The sequence below is a fragment of the Sander lucioperca genome, chromosome 10 (genome assembly GCF_008315115.2).
Source record: "Sander lucioperca isolate FBNREF2018 chromosome 10, SLUC_FBN_1.2, whole genome shotgun sequence".
Classification (NCBI taxonomy): domain Eukaryota; kingdom Metazoa; phylum Chordata; class Actinopteri; order Perciformes; family Percidae; genus Sander; species Sander lucioperca.
In genome coordinates, this window is record NC_050182.1 from 14,380,472 (window position 1) to 14,400,923 (window position 20,452).

General features: G+C 38.3%; 3 protein-coding genes across 3 annotated transcripts; 2 read left to right on the forward strand and 1 right to left on the reverse strand.

Moving 5' to 3' along the window:
* Positions 1-116: 116 nt before the first annotated feature.
* LOC116035966 lies at positions 117-1,740 on the reverse strand. Its single transcript, XM_031279349.2, has 3 exons — positions 1,517-1,740; positions 1,307-1,380; positions 117-1,190 (listed from the first exon to the last, which is right to left on the reverse strand). The coding sequence occupies exons 1-3, from the start codon at positions 1,586-1,588 to the stop codon at positions 344-346; spliced, it is 993 nt and encodes a 330-aa protein (XP_031135209.1). The 5' UTR covers positions 1,589-1,740; the 3' UTR covers positions 117-343.
* Positions 1,741-5,456: 3,716 nt separating this feature from the next.
* On the forward strand, positions 5,457-14,575 carry LOC116036081 (ubiquilin-4-like). The gene is made up of 7 exons (XM_031279523.2): positions 5,457-5,715; positions 8,173-8,324; positions 8,417-8,556; positions 9,765-10,027; positions 11,763-11,878; positions 12,191-12,362; positions 12,620-14,575. The coding sequence occupies exons 1-7, from the start codon at positions 5,569-5,571 to the stop codon at positions 12,758-12,760; spliced, it is 1,131 nt and encodes a 376-aa protein (XP_031135383.1). The 5' UTR covers positions 5,457-5,568; the 3' UTR covers positions 12,761-14,575.
* Positions 14,576-16,666: 2,091 nt separating this feature from the next.
* lamtor2 (late endosomal/lysosomal adaptor, MAPK and MTOR activator 2) lies at positions 16,667-19,731 on the forward strand. Its single transcript, XM_031279590.2, has 5 exons — positions 16,667-16,928; positions 17,988-18,150; positions 18,253-18,342; positions 19,153-19,321; positions 19,373-19,731. Exons 1-4 carry the CDS (start codon positions 16,861-16,863, stop codon positions 19,207-19,209), a joined length of 378 nt encoding a protein of 125 aa, XP_031135450.1. The 5' UTR covers positions 16,667-16,860; the 3' UTR covers positions 19,210-19,321; positions 19,373-19,731.
* Positions 19,732-20,452: the final 721 nt, after the last annotated feature.

Genomic DNA, 20,452 nt, shown 5'->3' on the forward strand with positions numbered 1-20,452 from the left:
AATAAATCTGAGTACTTATTCCAACATGATAATGAGCACAATAAGGCAGCATTAAACTAAATACAAAGACATTGAGATGCAAAATCAGTGAGTAACCATTCACATCAATGAGGAGGTAATGAAATTAAATTTATTTTTGTCATAAATGCCATTGCTTCCAAAATTACACAGTTCAAGATACAACTGACAAAGACAAGCAGAGTATCACTTTTCAGATTACATTTTATATTGTCAGATATATCGATAGAGTGTGAACCATGACAATACAGGAAAGACTTCATAGTCATCCATCAGATTCAAATACTCAACCTCTCAAACACATGATGGGGCAAATTGTACACAACTACCACCAGTTTAAATTGATAACAGTTTGAATAAGGTCAATGCCGGGAAAGTCCATGGCGATGATACCAAAGCATGGCCTGGGCTGATTGGGGTAAAACTGTCTCAGGTATTGATTGAGCCATGGGTTTACCTTTTCAGCCACTCTCTTTGGAGTCAGAAACATTCCCCAGAAAGTACCAAAGCCAGTGCCGCTAGTGTAAGTCAGAACCGCATTATCGCCCCCACAGGCTTCAGTGGCTTGGTTTAGCTGCTTTATAATTCTGTTGTCTTTATCTTTAACGTTGCTAACCTTGGTTTGACCTTTCCCGTCTGTATCGATGAGGGGAATTCCTAGTGTGAAGGTGCTCTTCTGCAAAAAGACTATTTTCCCCCGGACCTGACCCATATTTGGCATACCAGAAGTCACCCAGACATGCTGGTCGTTGCCAATCAGACTCTGCACCATTTGATTGACAGTGTTTTTCTCAAAAGACTCTGGTTGGATTCTAATGAGCACAGCTTCAGTCTGAAACTCTGTCAGGAAGGCTCTGACAGTGGCTAGGACATCCTTGAGAGTGCTGTGCTGGTACATGACCCCATGCATGACATACAGGGTGTCACCCAGTCCGAACACTTTGAGATCCAGGAATCGAATGCCAGCCCTGAGCTGATCCTTCAGGGACAAGGCCTGGCATTCAGCCTCTGGACCTCCGTACAGGGCCATGCTGTCATGGGCACCGGGGAAGGTGATGAGAGAGAGGGTGCGGAAATTCTCAATGCCCGCCATCCATGGAATATTGTAGGACCCCGGGAGTAAGAGGTTTCCATTGTCATTGAAGAACAGGTCTTTTCCACGACAAAAAACACTGATGATTTAAAGCATGATTTTGTGGTGTTATAACTCCAAAGCCACAAATTGAAATTGGCATCCTAAAAACCATCAATATATTCTTGTATTTTACTTGCAAAACTTTATACTTACACAACAGACAGCAAAATGTAGTGGAAAAGGAGGCACGTGTGACCAGCCATCATTCTTGCAGAAAGATGAGAAATCTAAAAAGAATTCTGTATGTCACATTAAAATCCCTCATGCATGGATACATTATTAATACATTATCCAAGGTAAGCATACACTTGGACGGCTTTTATTAACAGAATGAGGTCAAAGGAATTGATGTTTGTACTATACCTTATAGCCAGGAAGATTTCGCAGCAAACCACTCCAATAGTCAGAATGTGGACGGCTCAACAAAAAACCCATCACTTATATGCTCGGTTATCTGTAAAATTTTAGGTGTGGACCGTAAATATCAGTTATATAATTCAGACTGATTGTTCTTGTCGGACAATCAAACATGTTTGTACAGATTGTGGTGTTTGTTTCCAGAATGTTTAAGAAGGCGACTCCCTAAAAAAATAAAAATTGGATCAGATTAGATTTGATTCCTAACAGGAATTATCTCAAATGCAAGCAGCCACACCAGTGCAACAAAAAAACAATGGCCATGGAATATATCATCTTTACAGCATAATTGGTGATATTATTGAACATTTGCCAGTAAAATAACTAAAAGCTTGTCACATATTTTGGAAGTGCCAAAAGATGAAAGATTATTTGGAAGAAATATGGGGAGTATTAAAGGAGATATTAGGTTATGGGATGCCTAACACCGGCTCTGTGTTATATCTGTGGAATCTGGCACAGGAAAACACACAGGGTGGGGACAGATACCTGATCTAAGCACTGCTGGCAGCCAGCAAGAAAACTATAACCAGAGCATGGTGCAAAGCAGACCCACCTATGAAGGAACAATGGCTGGGTGGAGTAGAAGAGATATTTGACATGGAAAGATTCACACACATATTGAGGCTCCAGAGGAGAAGTCTGAGTCAAAGTAGGAAAAGTGTGTTGAAGAAAGCTGAATGACACCACAAATTACAAGGCTTGGAATCAGATCATGATGTTGCATTTGAAATAAGGGAGAAAGCTCACGTCACTTTGTTGATTTGATTTTTGATTTTTTGATTGCCAATTTGTTTTACTTTAATATCATTTTGTAATTAAAAATATCCATACATGTAAGACATTATTATTATTTTACTACATGCTGGCTTTATTCAAAGCTTTTTGTTATGGGTCTTAACTCAATTGTAATTTTGGCTGTATGCGGTTTTGTATGTGTACAAAATTTTCAATAAAAATGTAACTTACAAAAAACAGCTTATCACATAATGAAAACAGGGCAAAACTGAGAAATTGTTTTGAAATAGGCTTAATGTATACTGTATGTCAGCTAACAGTGGTGGAGTTGTAACTAAGTAGGCAAAACTTATGTAAGTACTGCACTTAAGAGTACAAATTTGAGGTACTTGTACTTTACTTGAGTCTTTTGTTTTCATGCTACTTTATACTTCCACTCCACTACATCGCAAAGGAAAATATTCTACTTTTTACTTCACCACATTTATCTGACAGCTTTAGTTACTGTTACTTTACACTACCCAACAGTCTATACATGTACAGCTGAAAAGATTAGGCGATTAATCATTTCAATTGACGGGAAATCAATCATGAATTATTTTGATAATTGTTTTGACCACAGTCACATGGGCCATTTTTCAGCATTGAGTACTTTTACTTTTAATTGTAATAAAGTAAATGTTCCTGTTTTAATTTGGCTCGTACTTTTTACATTAGTACTTATTTACTTTCTAAAGGATCTGAATACTTCCTCCATCACTCTCAGCTGTGATTAAATAGACAATAACAAAAATGTTGAAAATAAAATTATAAAGTATAACAAAAATACATGTAAGGACAAAAAACTAAGTAACAAGAAAGTATTTCTCCATAATTCAGGACTTCTTAACGGACAATTCCGGCGCAAAACAAACCTAGGGGTTAATAACAGATGTGTACCCACTCGATCGTTCTCTGGGACATGTTTTCATGCTAATCGAATGTGTTTGTAGCTTGAAACAAGCTAGCACGGACCGCTGATTAGCTTACAACGCTAGTATTCGGGGCACAGGGAAAGTAAAAACAAATCGCTATTTATACCACTAAAAAGGCTCAAAATATCACCAAACTTCAACGGTAGCATAATGAGGGTCCCTAAATGTTAACCGAAGCATTGAGAACTTTGTAAGTGTACAGACAGTTTATTAAAAAGATAGATTATAAATTATACGCGTTCTCGTATACAGGCGGCCACCGTCTCTTACGGTCTTTCTAAACTATCTTTTTAATAAACTGTCTGTACATTTACAATTTTCTTAATGCTTCGGTTAACATGTAGGGACCCTCATTATGCTACCGTTGACGTGTGGTGATATTTTGAGGAGCATCTCGCTGCAGTCTGCGGGAAGGCGGGTTGACATCAAGCCCCGCCCACATCCAAGTCAGTCAGTCATTTATTTATTTTTTTTTTTATTTTTTTTTTTTTTATTTTATTTTATTTTATTTTTTTTACCTACGTCGTCTCCCCATACGCTCGAACGGACCAAGACGGTAGCAAAGCTGATATCCTCTTGTTTCACATTAGATGACAGAAACTGATGTAAGCTAAACACAAACGACATTTCATGCAACAACAGTGAACTGTAATTGGGCCTGTGTACTTTTTCATTTATTTGATTTCCGACTTTGAAACGAAAAGAGTGGTTCGGAAATAGCGTAAGACTGCTCCGGTGAAAGCCTTGTTTTCATGAGCTTCTGGGGCTAGCTGCTAGCTAGCTCGGAAGCTACATCTGATCATGGCAGGCAGGTTGCTAATTAGCCAATGCTAAAAAGTATGGAAGTAGCCTACTCGTTCCCCCTGCTTTCTATCAATATTCCTCAGTATTTGTCTTTTGGTGTAGTTTGCTAACATGCTCGTAGACATGTAAATGAACTGTTTGCGTGCTAGCTAAGTCAACACCTTTTATATTGTAAAGTGAAAGCTCAGGCTGCGTTAGCTTCAGCTAAACCACAGCAGCAACTTGCACTGCTGTTAAAATGCAACTTCAACCCTCGGATATAACGGTAATCACGTAGCGATTTTACTATATCTAAACATCTGTCTGTGTGTTCGACCTTTTGAAATACTTAGATCAGGTGTGTTACTGTGCAGGTAATATCCGAGGAGCATCTCGCATGATGGTGAATTCTACTGAACCAGACTGAGAGACCATTTAAAGACTCAGGAAACCTTTGCAGGTGTTTTTGATTAATTAGCTGATTAGAGTGGGACACTTTCAGCCTAAAATATTGAACCTTTCATCAAAGTCATCAGTCATCAAAATTATAACAAATACAGGCTTGAAATATCTCGCTTTGCATGTAATAAGTCTATATAATTAGTTTTACCTTTTAAGTTGAATTACTGAAATAAATTAACTTTTGCACAATATTCTAATTTTTCAAGTTTCACCTGTATGCTTCTGGTTCACCTGTTAATTGTTAAAGCAAAATTGCCCCTTTGTACATTTCGTTGTGACTGAATTCTTGCTGTTAATATGAAAGTCCATAACGAAACAACACACCATTCTACTTTTGAGGGCTAAATTAAATATGGCTCGTTTTTCGTTTGAACACATTGTCATCAATATTAACAAGGTTTAAAATGACCCATTTTTCAAATTTGGATATCATTTCAAAATCAGAAATCAGTAGTAACTACATGAAAACTTCACTGTTGCATGAAATATCGTTTGTGTTTAGCCTACATCATCAGTTTCTATCTAATGTGAATCAAGAGGCTATATCAGCGCAGACTGCAGCGAGATATACTTGGATATTTTGAGCCTTTTTAGTGGTATAAATAGTGATTTGTTTTTACTTTCCCTGTGCTCCAAATACTAGCGTTGTAAGCTAATCAGCGGTCCGCGCTAGCTTCTTTCAAGCTACAAACACATTCGATTAACATGAAAACATGTCCCAGAGAGCGACCGAGGGGGAACACATCTGTTATTAACCCCTAGGTTCATTTTGCGCCAGAATTGTCCTTTAAGAAGTCCTGAATTATGGAGAAATACTTTCTTGTTACTTAGATTTTGTCCTTACATGTTGAGAGTGGTGGAGGAAGTATTCATATCCTTCAGAAAGTAAATAAGTAGGCCTACTCATGTAAAAAGTACGAACCAAAATGTAAAGCTGTTGTTTAATTAATGACCGCTGGGTGGCGGCAACACGCTGATGGACCAGACCACACAGAAGAAGAGGAAGAAGAAGAAGAAGAAGGAGGAGTTTAAGCAGTAAAGATGGCGGAAAATAACAGCACGGAGCGTACGGAGGATACCAACATGGATAAAAATGTTGCTCCTGGAGAATCTGCGATGGTGATCACCGTGAAAACCCCCAATGGGAAAGAGGAAATTTCTATTTCGGAGGATTCTTCTGTCTCCCAGGTGCGGTAACTGGCGTTTCAACATCCGGCAGCAGAAATCACGTTATCATCATCATGATGCGTTTCGTATCAAACATTAGGGGAAAGGTCGAAACGTTGTTGTTTTTTTGCCTGTTGTCGAGCAGCGGGTTGTGTGTTCGATGGTATTTTCGTGGTCTGACAGATGTCTACTGTCTGCCCGCAATATTACAATATTTGCTTGGTGCGAATTTAACGTTTAAATCCAATATTTCCTGAGGCGGCAGACATCTGTGTGATTACGGAAATAACCGGAAAATGTAGCGTCACGTTATTAGAGCTAACGTTAACGTTGCAGTTAGCTGAAACCGTTTTTATGTATTTAAAAGAACACAAGTGACGTTAGCTACATCATCAGTATGAACACACATAACTGTCCATACCAGAGGTGCATATACAAAGAAAATAAAAAATAATAGAAAACGTCATACGAATTTAAATTAATCCTATCATCGGTCCATGAGAAATTTAAAAACACAAAATGAGTCTTTACTTGTTTAAGGTCTCCTAAAACTTAGTGTTGCCATAATGATGCAGTTATTGTGTGCATCCTGAAATTGAATTGTTTGCTCAGTTTCCTTTTTTTTATATATATATATATATATATATATATATATATATATATATATATATATATATATAACCAACATATGCTGGTACAGTGATAAAACAACTTTCTTTTTTAGTTCACAGAACGTGCAAGACATTTTCAATATCTAGTCGTAGGCAGCTAAATTTGACATTGAAGCTAACTAACTATTACATCATTCTAATGGGGAAACTGCAGTGAAATTAGTGTCGTTTCAGTTTGGGTAGAGTGATAACGAATTAACGTTATATTATCGAAGGGACAGGTCGCTGATAGAATCTGGGTGGGATGCTGTTGACCAAGTTACAACATTATTAAACAAGTCGAAGTAACGTCACTAATGATATCACCCACGCTTTGATACTTATCTGTGAAACTAAGCCTATTTGCTGATTTCACGGCAACAACCATGCTTGTGCATTAACCTGTTTAACCTGTCTGGGGTTACTGAAACAAAACAGAAAATGTTTTAGTTTCATTTATTTTGTGTGTGTGTGTGTGTGTGTGTGTGTGTGTGGCAACAAAATACATTACAGTTAAAGACCGACATCAGACAGCAAAGTAATCCACAACAACATCACCAAATAAATGCAAGTGACATCTATCATATCACAAGGAATAGGGTGAGATACATCAGAACCTCTCACGGTGTGAGGATTGCCAAGCAAGAAATACCAAGCAATAAAACAGAAAGTTTGAATACCCTCCAACGATGGAAGATAACCAGTATCTGTCTGTCTACTCCAAACGGTCAAAGTATAATCATTGTAACATCCTCTCCTGTGAATGACGCCTTTGTTTAAGTTCCATGACGGTTTTAAATGAATAACTGTCCCTAGATATTTTGGCACCATCAATAACTACATGTTGGTGTGTCTTTCTACTTTGCTCTGAATCAACAATAACGACGGGTCACCTACTCAAGTGTAAGAGTACGACCTGACTCCAGGTTCTCTCTGTATGTCACTTTGTGGTGATTTGATTTATTGAAATTTATTAAAAGAAAAAATTCTGGTTCAGGATATACAATCCTCTATTCCAGACTCAAGCATCACACAATTATTTATTTATTTATATATATATATATATATATATATATATATATATATATATATATATATATATTCACATTTTAACATGTTGTTTTCATAAAACACATTCATTTCATGATTGAAATTTTCTAACAATTCATAAATAAGTTACATAAATTACTGATGAGCTTTATAATTATACAATACACCTTTTGACAGGCAAAATGCATCCAACCTATTCTTAAAAGAATTAATTGAAGGGGAATGCACAACTTCTTCTGGAAGCTCGTTTCATGATTTTACCGTACGGAGTGTGAAAAAATTCTTTCTCTTTTCAGACAGGCATTTTCTAGGGTAAACTTTTAAAGAATTCCCTCGTGTCTCATACCTATATTGCTCCAAAACTGAAAGATCAAGTGTTACATTGTATATTCCCCGTACAAGCTTATACACCTGAATCAAATCACTTCTGTATCTCCTAAATATGAGAGTCTGTAAACTTCATTTTCTCAATCTATCTCTAGACACATTTTTCATTCCTGGAATTAATTTAGTAGCTCTTCTCTGGACCCTTTCAATTTTTTTCTACATTTGATGAAATACAATTTAGGAATAAGCACCATGTGGGCACATTATAAACTAAAGTAATTACATTTCAGAACTAGATTCTGACACAGAACCCCTCTTCAAAAGAGGACCACAAGATGACATAATAATGCAGAACCCAGTTGATATTATATTTATCTTAACAACCACTCAAGTGACCACCTCTTCTGGGGACCTCCGAGCAGTTGCTCACTTGCTCGTCTCATTCGTCCAGTTCAAACAGGAGGTGTCCAAAAAGTTCGAGGCCCCGCAGGACCAGCTGGTGTTGATATTTGCTGGAAAGATTCTGAAGGATGAGGATTCTTTAAACCAGCACAAAATCAGAGATGGCATGACCGTTCATCTTGTCATCAAGACTGCACCGAAGTAAGTACAATGCATGAAATGTGTTTTGTAGGTAAAGGGGCAAAGCTCGAGCCTGGTGAGATTTGTATTTGATGGTTGCTTTCTCTTCAAAGATCAACAGGTGACGGTACATCTCAGACAAGTTCCAGTTCTGCAACGCCTCAAAATAGCAGCAGCAGCAGCAACGCCACTGTAGCAGACAGAGCAGGAAGTGGCACGAGTCAGACACCAACAGAGCCTGCTAATGCAATGAGTAAGAATTCTATATATTTTAAATGACTCGCTTCCTTTTTGCTCTACATTGAGTTTAATTCTTATGATCCTATCGCATAGATCAGTGGTTCCCAAAGCTGGATCCAGGAAACCCCCGGGGGTCCTTGAGAGGAACCCAGGGGGTTCACCGTAATTCCATCCATAAGCTAGCCTGACAAGCCAGACCCACATCAAGATGTTGGGTCTGGGAACTCACCATTGGCAGGGCTCAATCCGAGGGGCGGGATAAACGGTTGTCTTTCAAATTCCCTCTGCATGCAATAGGATAGTGCTACAACCAGGCAGAGCATGCTCATTGATAGATTAAACTTTTGCCGTATCCGGTCAGCAAAACTCCGAACACATCTTCCTTTTTTAAGAATGACTTCAGTGCCGTTCTTTGTTCTTTTCTCAAAGAAAAGCTGAACTCCAAGTCTTCCGGAGTCGCGGCCAAAGCCGATTCGAAAGACCGCTGTTTGCCAGCAGCAGCAGCCAACTTCTTTGTTTTCAAGTAGCAGGGAATTCACGCGGAACCGTTGCAACTCTGCCGTCATTACATTAAGCCCGCCCACCGACTCTATACACAATGTGATTGGCCTGACTAGAGTTTGGTTTTTCCAGCTCGCAAGCCAACGGAGAGTTGCTAGACGACCCTGGCTGCAAATTACATTTGCTGCTGCTAGGGTGCGTCTAGATTTCTATATATATAAGATATCTAAAAGCAAAAATCCTCTCAGATGGGGGACCCTATGACATAATCTTATCAAATGAGGGACTGGGTAATTTATGTCTGTTTTGGAGGTCCTTCACATAAAAACGTTTGGGAACCACTGGCATAGATTACGTAGCTGTAATTAGGGTTGCGAAGAGGATTAACAACATTTCCACATGGTGCAAAGACAAGACACTGGCTGTAGCTAAGTTAGAGGAGGTTGACTGACTCGCAGCACTTCAACACCTGTGTTTTTTTTCCGCTTGACAAGCCGACCAGTCGTGACATGAGGGCGTGGCAGCATCGACGATTCCATTTTTTAATTCGCTGTTCGAGATTGTGACTTAATTTCAGTCAGTTTCAAATTAAAATCGAAATCGTGACACCCTTAACCGTTTCATACCATTGGCGCTGCGTGTAATTCGCTATCTTTAGTAAAAGAGAATCTTTGCTGCATGGAAGTATTCTCCAGCTTTCCTCCTCCTCCTCCTCCTCAGGTGGACTCGGTGACCTGTCCGGCTTGTTAGGCATGGGCATGCGTTCATCCAGCTTCATGGAGATGCAGCAGCAGGTGCAGAGTCAGCTGATGTCCAACCCACAGATGATGTCGCAGATGATGGGCAGCCCCCTGGTCCAGAACATGATGTCCAACCCAGACCTGATGAGACAGATGCTCGCAGGCAATCCCCAGATGCAGCAGCTCGTGGAACGGACCCCGGACGTCTCCAGCATGTTCAGCAACCCTGACCTCATGAGACAGGTCGGTGCAGAGTTGCTCATGATAGTGCCCCGAAACGCCAGGTCAACCTCAGAGAGCTAGCACGGATTAATGAAACGTCTTGTGTGTCCTGATACAGAGGTTCCCCCACCTTGCTTGTTTATTCATTTTTTTCTCTTACAGCTGCAAACTCATCACCTTTTGGCAAATTCACCGCTTTGAATGGAAACGATGGTACCCGCATGATTTTTGTACAACTTAAGTTTTTATTTGGGGTGGTCCACGTCTGGGCTAAGTTTTTTTGGGGGGGGCTTTTCCCTTTATTTCATAGAGACAGTGGATAGACAGGAAAGAGAGATGGGGGATGACCAAGGGGTTAAGCTTCTCCTCAGAACACGTAGCTTCTATGGCGCCATTTTGATGCTAATAAGTCATCACCTCCCGTTAGCATTCCATTGACTGCCATTCATTTTGACGTCACTTTGACAGAGAATAACTTTACATCTGAAGCGTTTAAAGACTCTATTTGTCCATTGTTTATTTCTAAAGAAACACGGCAATGTATAAAAGGCTCCATTACCTTGTATCTCACGTTATGGCTCCGTAGCAGACGTTTTTGTAAAAATAGGCTAACGATTGTGTCATAACTACGCGACTTACTGTCACACAGTAGAGAAATTACCGTACAGTACAGGAGAAGCTAGCAGGCAGTTTCGACTTACATTAGCTGTTTAAGTTTAATTACTAATGTTAACTAGCATTTTAGTTAGCAATAATTAGCCTGTGTCCATGTTATCTCCTTACATATACCTACGCTCTCCATCTCTGCAATATTGGGAATGATTGAGATTTCTCTTGGCACAGCTACCAGAAGACTTACAACTTTCAGACAGGTTGCTCACGGCACATTTACGTCTTCAAGCTCAGTTGGAAGCTGCGCAGTAATGCTCAGCGCTCACCAGAAAAGTGCTTCTAATATCCTTCACTGGTCTCCGTCCAGAGCAGCGGGATCTGTTGGTCCATTATATATATGTCAATGGGGATGACACACAGCAAAGGTCCGCAGGTGGGACCCGAACCCGGGCTGCTGCAAAGGACTCAGCCTACATGAGGCGCACGCTCTTACTGGGTGAGCTAGAGGTTGCCCCAGACACACCTGCTTTTGATGCTGGCCCGAGCTTGGCCACATGTTTGGGATACAAGCGTTTTTTGCAGTTGCTGTTACTAGAAATGTTGCTGTTCAACTCAGCAAGAACGTTAGCTAGTCCAAGTACTGTCACCTTTTTCTACCCACTTGAGTTTGCAGCTATGTTTTTTACATCCCAGTTGTTATTTCTCTAACTGTCCCGCACTCCTTGATGCTGATCTAGTTCCTTTCTTGTTCACTCCTGCAACTGGGAGCTCCCATGAATGTCCCAACAAGTTTAGGATTGACACTGATGGCCGCCATTCCAGTCAGAAGCTTGCTTCTTCTTCTAGGCCACCTCAGCTCTCACTGTTCGTTTTTGTTGTCTGAATCCTCTCGTCCCTTGACAGACCATAGAGTTGGCAAACATCCAGCAATGATGCAAGACATGATGCATAACCAGAACTGGGTGCTTAGTAACCGTGAGAGCATCCTCTGGGTTTATAAGGCTCTATGGAGAGTGTATGCAGACATCCAAATTGTTATCTTGTGTGCACAAGATTTTTTTTATTTTTTAAGTGTCATCTTTCTGGACCTTGAAGGCTCTGTTGGGTTTTAGAGTTGACTTGTGTAATGTTTGTTATTGAGCAGATGCAGAATCCTGAAACACTGTCTATGCTGACCAACCCCAGAGCCATGCAGGCCCTCATACAGATCCAACAGGGCCTGCAGACCTTACAGACAGAAGCCCCGGGATTCATGTCCAGGTACCGACTGTTGTATACTATATATTTCAACCCTGTGTAATTGTCCTTATCTGATGGTCAACTCTGAATTAATCTGAATTCCTTCTGTTATTTGAATCATGAAAAGAAAAAGATCCCAAATTCTTAGAATAAGTCATTGAAATGTTGTTTTTGTAAAAGAACGCAATATGTAAACCCAACAGATTGACGTATACTGTATGAATTCTGTTTAAGTGAGCAATTGGTAGTGGCCATTTGAAGTACCAGTACATTTTGCTGAAATTGACAGGAATTGCCAGTTTTCTTGATTGTTGACATTTCTTTCTCCTCTAGATTGTCTCCCGGAGGTCTCGCGGTTCCTCCAGCCACAGGGGGCAGCATCCCCCCAGAGATCCCTCAGCCGCCTGCCATGGCAACCGGATCCAGTCCCCTCTCAGCCACCAGTTCCTCTCAGCAACAGCTCATGCAGCAGATGTTACAGATGTTTGCAGGCGGAGGGCCATCAGTATGTTTTATCTTATTGCCTAAATTTGTTGCGTTTTCTAAAATCAGAGCAACATTTTAAAATACTAACATGAAATATTGAAATATTCTGGTGGAAGCAGCCAGGCGGCTGCTCGCCTATCTCTGGACATATCGCGAGAATATTTATTACTAAATAAAGTAATCAGAATCTGAAAAAGGAGGTCCACCTCTGTAAAAAAAAAAAAAAAAAAAAAAAAAAGCAGTAGCTGACCTCATGCGTGGTCTCCTCCCTCCCAGCTCCAGACCCCGGAGGTTCGGTTCCAGCAGCAGCTCGACCAGCTCAACACCATGGGCTTCATCGACCGCCAAGCCAACCTGCAGGCACTCATCGCTACGGGAGGGGATGTCAACGCCGCCATCGAAAGACTGTTGGCCTAACCCACTCGTTTCATTCTGGGGGTTGAGGGTGGAAGACGGGGTAGAGTTGGGGACTGGCATGGGCGATTTGAAATAAGTTAATACATAAACACCATCCTACATCAAATAAATAAGTCTGACCTGACACCCAGATAGACGCAGTGGTATTCCAATCACTTGTTATCTCTTCAGCTGATCTGTAAATCATAGGAAGGATAAACAGGGGAGGATGGGAAATCATAGTGGAAGGATGTTGTTGGTTTCTAACAGAATTGGTCCTATGCTAAAGCTAAATGCCGTGGCAGATGAGATATGGTAAGTACATATAAATAGAGAAGTAAAAAAATAAAGCAAATAAGCGGTATATACAACTAGTAAACTGTGACGTGAATTTCCGTCCGGGGATAAATAAATGTATATATAAATGTGTCTATCTAAAAGTTATGAGGTAACTAAGTGACAAATTAAAATGACAAGTTACGAGGTGAAGTGACACGGTTGATTAATAGCAGCCTGTCTAGTATATATGTAAACAATGTACACCAGAATAATATATACTGTGATTAAGTGATGGAGTATATGTAGTACTGCTTCAGAGAAATAACGCCACAACTCTCCTTGTTGCGACCAATGAGTTACTCCTGCCAGGCCTGTCGGAGATGATTTCAGACACGATAAGTGCTCATTCACTGGATGTCTGCACGAAGTTATCAAGGAATTAATTCTAATAGTTACTAATTTTACATCCATTTTAACAGATTGTATTTGGTGGTTAGGTTGTTGTTGTAGTTTGGATGATGGTCTTCTGTGCGCTCAGCTTGTTTTTACATGTTTGGTTTTTTTTTTCAATCCTCTTGCCTGGTATTTATTTAAGTTATCTCTTCATGGAAGTTTTTCACCCTGGCAGGTTCGTGACACCTTGTATTTCTCCCCCAAAATGTTTCTCAGTACTGATTCTTGTGGTGGTTTGCACTGCTGCCTAAATGTTTAGGAGGAGGACAAAGTCAAAAGTTTTCGGATTTTAGGACCAAGTGTGTGTAATGTGTGTGTGGATGAGGGTTGGACAATGTGACATTTAAACATAGTGAGAAGATAAAGACTTTTCAACTGGTAGAAAATTTGCTACATTGAGGTAAACTGGCGCTGTGTCGTTGGAACGGGTTGATTGCTCGGCCTGTGCTATTGGACCCCAAACTGCTATAGATTTATTATGATTATGTTTAGATAGGAAACATATTAAATTACTATTCTAGCCCATACCCTGAAATAACTTACAAAAGGCCCCAAAGCACTTAAAACATGTTCATCTCAATTGTATACTACTTATTGTGTACTTCTACTTCAGAGGAAAACATTGTACTACTACATTTATCTGACAGAGAAATGTAACTGGTTACATTGCAGATTCAGATTTTACTCACAAAGTAATTAATTAAAATATGATGCATTATTGTTAATTAAGCTATCCAGCATTATATTAGAACTGAAAGCTTGACATTTTGATTTTCAATTGATCTGTTTAATATCTCTAGTTGTATTGGCGATAATTTCCAGACTGTGATATTGGATTTACAGAATTTTCCTGGAATACATTTGTTAGGTTTTTCATTTGCAGAATTAGCCAAAACAGTCATTTCCATCTGATTATTTTAATCTATAAAATGTTCTACAATCACAATATAGCCTTAAAATTTACATATGCCATGTCAGAGGTTCATATCACCCACCACTAGTATAGACCGTCATTGAAATTTACTTTCTTAGCCGACAGGTGTGGTTCAAGTTGATTTCCTGTAGACGAACTGTGTAAAAGTAAATAAAGTAAATACACTTGCACCCAGTTTGATTCTTTGTTTTCAACTACTGTGTGAAATGGTCTCTATGAAGTGTCGGTGCCCTGGTGATACTATGATTTCAACCAAACCCTTTCGCAATAACTGTTGTACACACAATAAGCAGTATAGTGCCTGAAGATAATGATGCGTTCTACAATATATTGTAAAATAATCGGTGAAATCTATTCTTCGTCTCCCTTTGGACAGATAAGTAGCCATTTTTTTTTCAATCTAATAAATGAATTGTGAATGATTTACTTTGGCAATGCAGTTTTGACAGCTGTGTTATGTTGACTTTGCCCTTGATTGATATTTTCACTTGTCCTGGCAGTGTTTTAGCCTATCGTCTATAACGGGTTGTTTGATGGGTGCAGTGAAATCTAAAAAGTTGTACAAGTATATTAAGAAATCAAAAACATTTAAATAATGTATTTGTCGATCAATAACAGTCATCCCTACAGCTATTTGCAGTGGCAGAGGAAGATGTGAATTAACTGTAGCAATACCAGAAATATATATTATTACAGTTACCATAAAAGTCTTTATTCTGCCTTTATCGAATCTAAGTACACAATTTTTTTAATTATTAAAAGATAAATGACCTATTTGTTTACATTGCTCCTTTTTAATGTGTTTTTGTATATAATGTATTCTGAAAGGTTGGGTAATTTATACTGGAAATATTATGAAACTTGAATAATCTTATGAAAGTTTCAAATCAAATCTTAAACTGCAAACTAGTAGCACATTAAATCTTTACGTCTGAAATATTAGGTTCAAGTTATTGTATTGTCATGTACACGACAATTACAGTGAAACAAGTCATTGGCAATGAAAGTCTTACTGTAGATCTCAGGCTCCCTCCCACTCTGCTTCTACAGATATATAAAATGTATAAACTAATGTAAACAGTTGGGCAGTATGTATATACATAGTGAGAGCAGATTATACGCAGGTAGGCAGATACTGTATACATACTGTAATGTGTATGGGTATAAGCAGGTACTAAATAAATAAATATACCATATACTGTAATTTGTACATAAGCAGGTAGTAATAAAAGTGAACAAAAAGTGTAAAGTCTCAAAAATGGAAATTGCACATTTATGTGCAAAGTACCCCATATTTACTCTAGACAAGTAGGCTACTGTACTACAGTTACAAGTGACAATTTCCATTTTAAAGTAAATATTAAGTAAACGGAATTAGTAAAGGGATTATCGAAGCTAAGAAATGGTGCAAAAGGAACTGGAGTATTACAAGATCAGAGTTTCTGCATGGACAAAAAGGTGTTTTTGCATTATTTCCATGGTAATACCAGGGTAATACATTGTGCTGTCAAGATACATGGCTATCAGTAAGAATCAAGATGGTGCTGGACGCTGCTAGGAGATTTCTGAACATTGTGGGGACATATCTGGTGAAGACCTAGAAACTACACTGGGGAGGGATTTGCACAAACTCAGACGTATGTGTAGTATGGTGAATGTCATGAATGGGATCCATTTAGGTGGTCACTGTGAATAAAACTTAAGAAGGTAGGACAGTAAGGACATTAAAGAGATTCGAACTTGATATTGAATATTCTTGTACTTTCTGTGAACTAGAAGAAGAAACAATCGGTCATTTGTTCTTTCACTGTATGTATACTGAAATATTTTGGGTTGATGTTCAACATCTTATAAGATGGAACACTGGGCAATCAGTTCAATTTAAGGATAAAGATATTTTTATTTGTTTTGAAGGCAATGAGATAGACAATGATGTTGTTTATTGGGGAACAAGAAGAAATTAAATTAGACATTAAAAATAAGAAGGCAATTAAGACTGGAATTATGTTTGATAAATTTCTCATGTATCGGTGATACATTTGACTTAATATGTACTACAATTTGCTTTTCTACTTTTTTATATGTTTTCTACATATATTTTTTCTGTATATGCACCTTCGGTATTGACTTTTTGTATATGTTCATACTGGCGATGTACCTATGTTCTCTACTAATAAAAAAAGAAATTAAAAAAAGGGTGCACAGTAAAAGACTAGATCCAGAAGATGGCAGCAATGCAACGGATACCGACTGCCTTAAAAAAGAAGAAAGATGACTTCTAAGCCTACAATTCCCATAATGCATTGAGAAGACACCCGGAAAGGGACGAAAACATCAGCTGACGCCACTGTGGATGAGTAGTTTTTGACATTTTAAAGGCAGTTGTTTATTCGTTTAAAATATAGTTGTTGTTTTTTTAATTTTTGCATTAGCATATGTTAGTGAGTAAGTAGCTATGTTACGACCAAAGGCGTTAACGCAGGTTCTGAGCCAAGCGAACACAAACGGAGTCCAAAGCACACTGTGAGTAACGTTAGCTAGCTAGCTAGCAGCATGCTAACGAGGTAATATGGTTTTTGAACATTATACAGTTTGTTGTTGTTTTTGTTGTTGGAAAGGGTACAATGGTGGGCTTTTTGACATACACGGAAATATAATGCTAAATATCAAGAGTCTGCCAAATATCGGAATACTGCGGTACAGGTAGACTAAGATTAGTAACATCAAACTGCATATTTTACATCTCTGTGCAATATGATATTTAAGGAATACTGTGGGCAGGGCAAACCTTAACCTTACAAGTTGTTTGCAAATAGTTATAGTTAGTAATAGTCTAAAATATAGGGCTGCAACTAACTAACTAACTAGCTCTATCTTATTGTTACTGTCGATTAATCTGCCATTATTGCAGTCTTCTGAGTATAAAATGTCAGAATAAAGTGGAAAATGCTTGTTATAATTTCAAATTGACTTCTTCAATTTGCTTGTTTTATCTGACCAACAGTTCAAATCCCAAAGATGTTCACTTATATATCACACATGACAAAGAAAAGCATCAAACCACCACATTTGAGAAGCTGGGAGCAGTGATTTGGGGCATTTTAGCTTGAAACGATTATTTGATTATCAATATATTTGCTGACATTTTTTTGTGATCTAATCGTCTCTCTCTACTGAAATTATGTCTAAATTCACTAAGTAACATAAGGTCAATTTGAAATTCCTGCATTTCTACACATGCTTTCATTTGTAGTTACTTTATGGTAACAATATGATCTTATTGTCAATTCAAATTGGCATTCCAAATGTTCCTTAAGAGTCTTAAAAACTGACAAGCAACTTGGATAAACTGCAACACGATTCATAACAATTTACATATTTGTACATAGTTCAAATAGTTTCATATTACTTTATATACAGTATATATACTATGATTATTAGGTTTGTAGATATGGCCAACATTGTTGGGTAGCTTCATGGAGATACCCTGAGTAAAATCCATTCATTGACAGTCTATAGTAAAAATCATTTCAGGTGTTCATGTGCTGGATACTGAAACTTCAAAGTTTATATTTTCCCCAGCTTACTGAACAATGAAGGTTCACTTCTGGCTTACTCTGGATACGGGGACACTGACGCCCGAGTGACAGCTGCCATCGCTAGCAACATCTGGGCGGCCTACGACAAGAATGGCCACCAAGCCTTTAACGAAGACAAACTTAAATTCATACTCATGGATTGTATGGTAAGAAGTGCAGTTGTTCTCGGGTTCTCATATGATGAGTGATTTTGATATGGACAGTTTGAACTGGGGCACTTTGTCACGTTCTCTCCTTTTCTCTCTCAGGAGGGAAGGGTGGCCATTACTCGTGTAGCCAACCTACTACTGTGTATGTACGCCAAAGAGACGGTGGGTTTTGGAATGCTTAAAGCCAAGGTGAGAGTTTTTTTTTTTTTTTTTTTTTTTTTGCAGTCAAAGCTGATTGTCAGTCATTGGTTTCCCATCAAACAATGTCCTGCTTTTCAGGCTCATTTGTATATTCAGGGTTAAAGCACAACAACACAGAGAATAACCAATTCTATCATAAAAATAACAGAAAGCTATTAAAACTGTGTGATTTGGGGAAATTATTTGATCGATAAATTAGAATAATGAGGATGTAAAAGAAAATATAGTTATGTAAAACAATAACAAGGAGAGGTTGGGAGATTTAAAATCACATTCCTTAAATGTCCAAAAGGTACAATTCAATTGATCTAAAGTAGGTGCTATATTTTGGTGCACTAAAATTAACTTAACAGACCATAAAGCTGTTTATAAAACATCATAAAACTGTGAAAATATCCATCACAATTTTTTTAGAGTCTAAGTATTCAAATGTCTTGTTTTGTCCGACCAACCGTCCAAAACCCAAAGATATTTAACTCCGATGTAAGACGAGGAAAAGCAGCAAATACTCACATTAGAGAAGCTAAAACGACCAAATATTTGGGATTTTTGCTTGAAAAATGACTTATACAATGACTTGATAATCCAAACAGTTCCAGTAGCAGCCCTATACTGAACTGTACGATGTAGTGTTCAGCTTGAAGTCATTTAAAACCGATCCTGTCTTACTGAGGAACACTTATAGGACAGCTTGTATGCTACATCACAACACATACGGCAATTGCTTGAAGCTAATCCTTATTTGTCACTCTGAATAAAGCCTTTGTTAACACTGTTCTGTGTATGTTGTGTTTATAGGCAGAAGCCCTGGTACAGTACCTGGAGGAACCATTAACCCAAGTGGCAGCATCATAGTGGAGATGTGATGTGACTGAAGCTCTGCCTGTCGCTTCTGTCTGCCTGGAAAAAAAACATCACATGATCCCGGTCATTTATGGACTACTGAGTGATCTGTGAGTGAGTGAGTGTGTGTGTGTGTGGGGTGGGTGGGTGGGAGGGTTGGGATGGGGGGGTGCAGTATATTTATAATCATGGTATTGAAACTAATAACTGGTATGGGTTTTTGCCCTCGCTTGTGACTTATGTGTTCATCTAATGGTCTGTTCTGAAAGCCCACATAACTATCAAAAGGAAGCCTGAGTGTACAACTGCTGAAATGATTCCTTTACATTACTGTTTCCACGGCCGATTCATTCATTTACGGTTTTAGTTCAGGCATGCAGATCACAGTTAAGCAGCAAATTTAACATTTTTGACTCCTGTCAGAGAAGTAAAATGGCTTGTGAAAACATTCATAAAAATGTCTGTCGGATAAAATGCAGTGACGATTATTTGCTGCGTTTTTCAAAGCTGTCAAATAAACAATTTTTGGATTAATATTCACTTTTTCTATTTTGTGTTTATGCTCTAAACTGAGTGCTTTGTGAGTGGGCTATTATATTGTTATAAACTAAAATATGAGGTTTACCAGGATCGAGTTTAAAAGTAGCCATAGTTTCAGTATTCTTTGATACAAATTCTATTCAAGCAGTGTTTTTAGGATCAAATTAGAAAGTCCTGTGAAATAATCTTAAATCAATATGATGCAGTGTAGATGTATTTTGTATTGGCTACATTATTTTATTTTACAAAGCTTCGCATTGTTTGCAATTAATGTTTTTTTTTTTCAGGTGCATTCTATCCAACATGGAAATCCTCATGTTGTTATTTTGCCCTTATTTAAATTCTTATTTAATTTCCATGACTCTGTTGAAAGGATGGCTTTTTAACATTACAAGTATTTCTGGTTTCCTTCAGACAATCACAGTATATACAGTACGAGTTCCATTATATCAGACTGTCTACTCTTTGCATGCTCACTTGCCTTAAAACCTGATATGTTTTAGAAAATCCTTTTGAGTAGTGTAATGGTTGGAAAACTAAAAAAAACCTTGGTTAGTCATTCTAAGTGCACTTTAATCACAGCCTGCATGTCTGTGTTTAGACTTCAGCAAAGGGAAATGGGAGGAAAACAAAAGACATCTGATTAAATAAATCAAAATATGAGGTTTTAAAGGTACAGAAACAAAAAAAAGAAGGCATCTATTGAAATAGATAT

What these genes read in the sequence shown, in the direction of transcription:
- LOC116035966 (XM_031279349.2), bottom strand. Translation starts at nt 1,588, where the DNA reads ATGGGTTTTTTGTTGAGCCGTCCACATTCTGACTATTGGAGTGGTTTG. An exon ending in GAAATCTTCCTGGCTATAAG is followed by an intron (nt 1,381 to 1,516) that starts GTATAGTACAAA and finishes AATTCTTTTTAG; the next exon opens with ATTTCTCATCTTTCTGCAAG. An exon ending in TACATTTTGCTGTCTGTTGT is followed by an intron (nt 1,191 to 1,306) that starts GTAAGTATAAAG and finishes TTAAATCATCAG; the next exon opens with TGTTTTTTGTCGTGGAAAAG.
- LOC116036081 (XM_031279523.2), top strand. Translation starts at nt 5,569, where the DNA reads ATGGCGGAAAATAACAGCACGGAGCGTACGGAGGATACCAACATGGAT. An exon ending in AGGATTCTTCTGTCTCCCAG is followed by an intron (nt 5,716 to 8,172) that starts GTGCGGTAACTG and finishes TCATTCGTCCAG; the next exon opens with TTCAAACAGGAGGTGTCCAA. An exon ending in GCCCCGGGATTCATGTCCAG is followed by an intron (nt 11,879 to 12,190) that starts GTACCGACTGTT and finishes TTTCTCCTCTAG; the next exon opens with ATTGTCTCCCGGAGGTCTCG.
- lamtor2 (XM_031279590.2), top strand. Translation starts at nt 16,861, where the DNA reads ATGTTACGACCAAAGGCGTTAACGCAGGTTCTGAGCCAAGCGAACACA. An exon ending in AACGGAGTCCAAAGCACACT is followed by an intron (nt 16,929 to 17,987) that starts GTGAGTAACGTT and finishes TATTTTCCCCAG; the next exon opens with CTTACTGAACAATGAAGGTT. An exon ending in TTGGAATGCTTAAAGCCAAG is followed by an intron (nt 18,343 to 19,152) that starts GTGAGAGTTTTT and finishes TTGTGTTTATAG; the next exon opens with GCAGAAGCCCTGGTACAGTA.